At 34.2% G+C, this 7874-nt stretch overlaps 1 protein-coding gene across 1 annotated transcript in view; it reads right to left on the minus strand.

Moving 5' to 3' along the window:
• cyldb (cylindromatosis (turban tumor syndrome), b) overlaps window positions 1–7628 on the minus strand; it is a 31403-nt gene extending 23775 nt beyond the window's left edge. The window contains exons 1-2 of the mRNA XM_028811770.2: window positions 7546–7628; window positions 1088–1536 (exon numbers count right to left, since the gene is read on the minus strand). Of these exons, the coding sequence (XP_028667603.1) occupies window positions 1088–1507 (420 nt within the window). The 5' untranslated portion in view covers window positions 1508–1536; window positions 7546–7628. The remainder of the gene's footprint in view (window positions 1–1087; window positions 1537–7545) is intronic.
• Between the last annotated feature and the right edge of the window lie 246 nt (window positions 7629–7874).

Here is a 7874-nt window from a genome sequence, read left to right on the forward strand (position 1 = left end):
TTCCTCCCACATTCCAAAGACATGCAGGTTAGGTGGATTGGTGATTCTAAATTGGCCCTAGTGTGTGCTTGGTGTGTGGGTGTGTTTGTGTGTGTCCTGCGGTGGGTTGGCACCCTGCCCAGGATTGTTTCCTGCCTTGTGCCCTGTGTTGGCTGGGATTGGCTCCAGCAGACCCCCGTGACCCTGTGTTCGGATTCAGCGGGTTGGAAAATGGATGGATGGATGGATTAATATAATGTCAAATCAATCTACTTTTAAAATTGTTAGCATAAACTATTAATACTCAACTAATTTTTCAACTACAACCTGCAATATCCCCCCTTATAATGTATGCTCATTTTATTACTTTATGAATTGTTTTGTTGTGGTGGTGCATGGTGTCCTGTAAGCACATGGCTGGTTCATAAAGTGCCACTTTTTGATAACTGTCACCTGCAGATATTTCTGAGGTAAAAGCACATTCTGTTTTGCAGCTTGCATCGTATCTGATATTGCATCATTAGTTGAAGATGCATTTTTTTTTGCTTTTTAAATTAAATAATGAAATAAACTCTCTCTCTGGTATGTAAGATTAAATTATACCAGTTAAATGTCTATCTTACACCTGGAAACGTTCTATAAAATGACTGTTATTATTTTATTTAGAATGGTAATTATTTAAAAATACACATATTGTGTAATTATGGTATGCACATATGAGTGGGACACTAAAAACTCAAATTAAAAGATACTTTGTTAATTAATGCAAATATGTAAATGTCACTACAAAAATCATATTTCGTTAAAATTGTTCAGGTGTAAACTCAACCAACATACTGGTTAGAATACATTATCAAGGTTAGATTAGAAAACATAGTTTATTATACTATAATGTGCATTTTGATTTTGGAATGGACAGCATTTTTCAATAGAACAAGTATAGCATTCCATTGTGTCTAGCAGTCATGTTTGCAGGCAATGAGGTACTTAAATACTTTTAGTTTTTGTTAAGCCCATGCTTATAGCTAGAACCACTGAACATAACAAAACACATTTACTAAATATACTATTCAACTTAAAAGATAATAATTCTTAAAGCCATACTTACTTTCAAAAGTTCCACATCAAAAACTATACCATTTAAGAGCTGGCTGCTAGATGTCTTTCTGATTTGCTCCAAGACATCAACCACCAAACCTGGCACTTCACCGTTTTTTTGTTTCACTACCACCAAATCATTCTGATGAATGGTGCATATTGTCCTGAATATTTTGCTTGAAAACACAGCAATTCTGATTTCCAGATTTTCAATACCGAGAAGAATCTGTGCTTCCCTCTTACTAATCAAGTTCACATTTACTTTTTTCAAGTTTTGATCCTTCTTGTATGTGGCAGATTCCAAAATAGTTGCTTTGTACTCCTCTCCAACCTCATTCTGAACGACACCTATGGTTCCTTTATTAAAACGTGTTTTGTTTTTTGCAGTGTTAGTAACAATGAAATATATTTTTACTTCCATGTTTTTCATCTTCCAATCATATTCAGCCTTTCTCAGTCCTGGGAAGTAAATGAAAACAAGTTATTATTAGACAAAAAAAAATACTCAGTTTCTTATGCAAGAAAATGACAAAAAAAAAGTTTATATTACAAGAGCACAATGGAGTGCTTTCATTGCTTAAATTGAATACTGTCACCCAGTGTGTTGTTGTAACACAAAAAGGGCAAACTTTATAGAATTCACCCAGTTATGAATATCAAGAGATACAGAAATCATATTTTTGTTTTGATTTCTGGATTATTTGTTTTTATTGCACTTAGACTTTAAAATGGCATTGGTTTATGAAACAAAAACTCACATATAACGGTATATTATTATGGATTAAGGTGCGTCTTATTGCTGTACACTTACATTACCCAAATGTATGCATTGTAAATACACGATTTATAGAATTATTTAATTCATTCTAAAATTAAAATGCATCTCATAAAAACTCAATACATGATTACAAATGGAAGAATCCATTTTCACATACACTTGACTCAGTAATAGGGATTTGGAAGGCCACTGCCTATCCAAGCAGCATCCAGCAAAGGCAGGGGCAGAACCTTGGATAAAGCACCACCTCATCATTTGGGGCAACCAGGATAATGCTGACGATAAACCTAAATATATAGAGAACATTCAAATTCCAAACAGACAGTAACCTGGGGACAGGGTCCAAATCCAGCATACTGCACTCAAGGTTGCTCTGCTTACTGCTGCATAATCATGCATTGCACCCAGTGTGCTGCAAATAAGCTGCTATTTCACCAGTTAACAGCCCATTTGCAAATTCATACTCTCTATATATAAAATCCTAAGGCTAAAAGTGCAACGATTTTATGTGACATTTTGTCATGCTTTAAATTGGGCTTATTTTTAAACCTACATATATATGTTTGGTATCATTCTTTTCATAATTTATCAAACTTTAATGTTTTGTTATTAGATTTTCAGATTCTTATTCTGTTTTTAAATTATAAACTAAAAAATATCAAGAGCTCACGTCCAGTGAGACGAGACTTTGTGCCAACAGATTTAACCACGCCCAGGGCTGGAAATAAAAGACAAAGAGTAGATTGCAAACACAGCTGCTGTACAGGCTTTTAAATGTTCGAAGCGCTGCGCGAGATGCAGATCACGCGGCACGGTAGCAGCAGAAGCAATCCAGCAGCTGAGCGAGCAAAGAAGAGGTAAAAAAAAAAAAAAAAAAAAAAACTGCATTCGTTTCCCATTGTATCACTGTTTAAGAGGTGGTTTTGGAGGAGCGACTGCATCTCCCTGGGGTGCGTTCAGCCCCCCCTCTTCACAACACGAGCGGCAGAGACACAAAGTGGCTGGCGCATAGCGCAGGCAAAGGGGGATTGGCAAGCGAAGAGAGCTGGGAGTAAGCCCCCTAGTATTTTATAAAAATCGCACATAAAAAAAAATGTTGCTGCTAAAGTGTACAGTAAAAATGAAATTAGAAGCAAGACACAAATTATGTCATTTCTGTATTCCCTGTACAGTTATATTCCACAATTAAGAAAATGTTGTTGGAAAAGCCTGTATTCATATATACATTTATTTTAGGGGTAGGTGATAAGACCTGAAACAGATCACGCTATTTTTCACAATCCTAGCAATACTGTATCACAACATGAAAAAATAAAACATAAATAAGCCCTTCAAAGTTAATAAAATTATAGAAATAAGCAGGGTGAGATACTGTTTACAGCTGAAAATATTTTATTCCTTTATTGTGTAAATGCTTTTGTGATAAACTTGAGATGGAACATTATAAGCATGAATCATAAATTAACCAAATAAAAAGAAAACAAAAAAATACAGTAAGTACTTGGAATGTTATGAAAATCGAAATAATTACAGCTACACTTTTTTTCTTGATTACAAAAAGTACAAAAGATACATTTTTAAAAAGAGTGATGCTAATTATAATGAATGCAGAATTGTAAATTTTAAATTGCTACTGAAAACTGTTATTCTCACTTTGTGTTCTAGAACTGGAACTTTTCAAAGTTCTTTTAACACTTAAAATTCACCAGAATATTCTTTGCAAGAAACACCATCCCTCTAACAGTTTCTGGCTTCAGTGCTGCCCCACGCTATGTGACCACATTTCTCCCGGTGCTGAATGCCCTTTTAGAGGGTGAAATTATCACAAGCTCAAAATAGTTAATTTACTACAATATGTAGCACTGATACATTGTTCATATATTTTACATAATATTTATTTATATAGTGCCTGAAAATAACTTGTTTCTTTATAAGGTTGGAATGTTTACAGAATAATTCATTTATTTTTAAAAGATACATATTGAACATAAGCAGACTGATGCCTAGTGAAACCAAAGTCTAATTTACTAATAATAAATTTAAAAATTCAAGCCATGTTGTGGTTTGGATGTTAGGCTAGCACATAAAACATTTGTATGCTTTGATTCAAATAAGTGCTGCGAGGAATACTGGGTTATGTTGTGATCTGGCCATTTAAATTTACCAATAGCAATGTGTAGACTGTGTCTGAAACAACCCCATCTTGTCCATTGGTTCAATTCCAACGCCCAGATTAGGTTCGTTGTTATTTACAAAAACTTGCGAGCCCCAAGACGCATGAACCTCCCTTAGCTTTCCAGAAATGATTTCCTTGCTGTGATCATTTGTAAAGTAAGAATTCTGAAGGCATCTATTTTTCGGTTTCAGTTGTAGTCAAAATAGTGAATAGTGAGACTTACTGTACAGTAAGGTACAGTATAGCTAAGTGGTCTGACTTAACGATTAAGTCAGTCGTTGGGGAAAAGAATGCAGCATTACTTATTTCATTCATAACCCAATTACGACATTATGTATGGAGTTCTGGTGTAGACATTTGACTAAATTACTTACAGCTCACTATTGCATACCTTGCGTCTGTGGTTTGAATCAGCTTTCTGTAGCCTTCTTAATGAACAGTCTGGATAAGTTAAATGACTTTCATTACGCAATTGCACATTAAATCCCACCAATGTTTCATCTTTCTGTCATACGGTTTTCTAGCCAAAAATTATGCCTTGATTGACAACTGTTTGTCATTTTAGCAGTATAGTGTTACTCTCCAAAATTTCAACACATTACTGGTGTTCATGTTGGATTTCTCTTTAAACAGGTTTGTACAATTTTACAAACTCTCATTTTCGGATATGGGTCCTGTGCAGCACTCTATTCTACATTGTCCAGAGTGAAGTGTCACAACTGAAGTTTCAGGAAAAAAAATGTGTCATGCGTGTCGTGTGTGAGATATAATTTGTACTTTTTTCAAGTTTAGAGAATTTGTGCAAGTTCACCTTTTGATGGTCATGAAGAGGTTATTTGCAGTTCGCCAATAAAAAGCTTATCCTGGTATCACACTTTCATACCAGTATACCGCTTACCTCTTTTATATACACTTACTAATTTACCCATCAACAAAAACACAATTTTCTGTTTAGTTAAAATGCTGAAATTTGGCACAATTGTATATTCAGGTCTGTAGTTATCCGCCACAAAAGGACATTTCGATAGATCAATATTTAGGGATAAAAAAAATATACAATAGAACAACTAAATACCACAAAATCTCAAAAATACTTGGACCAATTTAATTAAGAGTTGGTGAGTGGGCTATTTTAAGGAAATCCATTTTTCTCACACAATGCAGACAACTGTCAGTGTCACTGCCAGTTGAATGCCACCAGTACAACAACGCCACTTGCCAATAGCATGGATAGATGAGTGAACAACCACAGACATGGTGACAAAGAAAAACAGACAGAAAGATATGCAGCATGAGCTTAAAGTAGAAGGACATTTTTGGGATTTCATCCAATTATGATACTGAAAAGTAAGTGCAACAATAAATAACTATTGTTCAATAGTGAATTTCCCCTTGGAAATAATAAAGTATCTATCTATCTATCTTCAAAATCCTCAGACCTAAGTAACAATATAATGCCAGCATAAACGGGCACAATCTCAGTAGACTGCTTTGAAACTCATCTTTGGAATTAGCTGCTGTCCCCCACGGCCCTAAACAGGATTAAGAATTTAAGAATGTTGTGCTATGTCCTCTTCTTGGCAGTACTTCTCAAAGTGGCAAAATCAATGGTGGCATTTGGGATTTTGTATAAATCATTCTTTGTATCATAAATGTTTACTTGATTGACCATTACTTATTATAGCAGATGACCACTATTCAACCATTCTGTAAAAATCAAATATTGTTTAATGTTATTCACTTTTGATATTATCATTTTCTTATGTCTATCAATTCTCTATTATCTTTTTTTAGATTAAATGCCACAAAATACTGTTTGGATGGGGTAAACTGTTTTAGTATATACTGTATGTTGGCTATACAAATTCAATCACCCATCCATTTTCTAACCCACTGATCCATTTCAGTATGTCAGAGTGCCATTTGATTAATCGCCCGGTGCACTGTACATAGGGTTGCTAGACGTCCCTTATATACGGGACATGTCTCATATTTGATACATTTGTCCCCTAATCCCGCACTGACCTTTCAGGGGCACCCAAATGTCCCGTATTTAGTTCATTTTCAAATTTCGTAATAAAAATATATTTTTACTTCCTTCTTACGGTACTTTGTTGTAACTTTATAAGTATTATACTTTTTTTTTTTTTTCTCAGATTCTCTTGATGAAAAAAACCCAAATGTAAAGAGGAAACTAGCATTTGCTGCCTGTTTGCAACTTGTTCAGTTGCTATGGTTTGCTGAGGACAGCGACACTGTTATAGTTTTACTCTCCTGGCGCGCTGCAGTTCTGTATCAGCATTGCAACATACAGTGTCAACAAAGTGTGTTATTACGACTTGCCTGTATTAAATAATAATATTTCTGTATTAAATAAATATTTTCAAATGATTTCACTTTTACAGATTTTTTTTTAGCTTGTATTAAATAATTTTCAAATGATTTTACTTTTGTTTTTCTCATAACCCATTAAAATATTTGCTTTATGTTTTTATATTAATGTCTCAACTGTTATATAATATATTGGTCTCTGTGTGTGTAGGGGGCATGTATAAATTTATATATACTGTATAGTAATATAGAGAGAGACTTTAAGAGTGTTCCGTATTTCTAATCTGGCAACCCTAACTATACAAATACAAGATAGTTAATTTAGGCGCAAAAACAAAAACGTTAATGATGAACACACAGATCACGATAAAATACGTATATGTCGATATACACATTTTGCATTAACTGTATGTATTTTTCAACACTTAAAAGATTCTCAGTTATGTTCTATGTGTACTAAAAGTGTTACCTTGAAAGTAAAGTTTGGTATGAAATCTAATTAGAAAACTGGTCATCGACCTATCAGTTAATTTTATAAAACGCGAGGTTATGTAGGCAGCACCATATAGTAAATATGCTTACATTATCAATTATCTAAAAAAAGTGGTGTCTTTATTCATTCCATGCAAGTATAGATTTGTTTTGTCATATTGACGTACGTTCTCGTTATGTGTACTCATTAGTATTCATTTTGTATTTTAAACACAGACACTAGTCATCAGTCATTCTAATTTTTAGGCATGTGAAAAAAACAGGCAATTTAAATATCACTAAGAATTGTTAACATGTAGTCATTCACACACAGCATGACGTTTAAGAACTGCGACAGAAGCGAGTGTTATGCTGAAGAAGGGTTACGGTATTTCAGACCATTTCTTGACAAAATTTAACTGCACTGCACAATTCACGGCACTTTAATTTAAGAAACACTGTACAAATTTAACATACCCGTGAATTAGTATGCCCGACATGCTTTTCGAGCATAGTTAACCTCTGAGATTTACGTAGGTAAGAACAAATTACATGAAAACCAGCTGGCGATAACGAAAGCGAAAAAATGTCCACTGTCTTTCTTGGCTCTGTAGAAATCTGTTGGGAGCCCTGGCACTCGAAAACCGCGATAAGATGTTATTTGATTTACAACTGTGTATTCAGTGAAAGTTGCTTAAAATTCTAAACTTACATTTTCTCAAGTCAATATTATTAGTGGAATACCCATCTGCAGCATTACAGGAAATTGTATCCACGCTGAACTTTCAACTTGACAAGCAGCCTGGGAGTAAGGGAGTGTCTCTAAATAAAACAAGAGACTAATTGAAAGCCCAAACAAAATGCGATTATCATTGTGACTTGGCCACGAGAGATTTTGTATGTTCACATAGTTTATTATAATGATGTTCATGCATAAAGAACGCAAATATACACGTTTACCCTTTTAGAATATCTAGATATTATTGTTTCGTTTTTTTGTAAATTTGGAATGCACAGTTATTCCCTAACTTCATTGGTCCA

The sequence above is a fragment of the Erpetoichthys calabaricus genome, chromosome 10 (genome assembly GCF_900747795.2).
Source record: "Erpetoichthys calabaricus chromosome 10, fErpCal1.3, whole genome shotgun sequence".
NCBI classification, from domain to species: domain Eukaryota; kingdom Metazoa; phylum Chordata; class Cladistia; order Polypteriformes; family Polypteridae; genus Erpetoichthys; species Erpetoichthys calabaricus.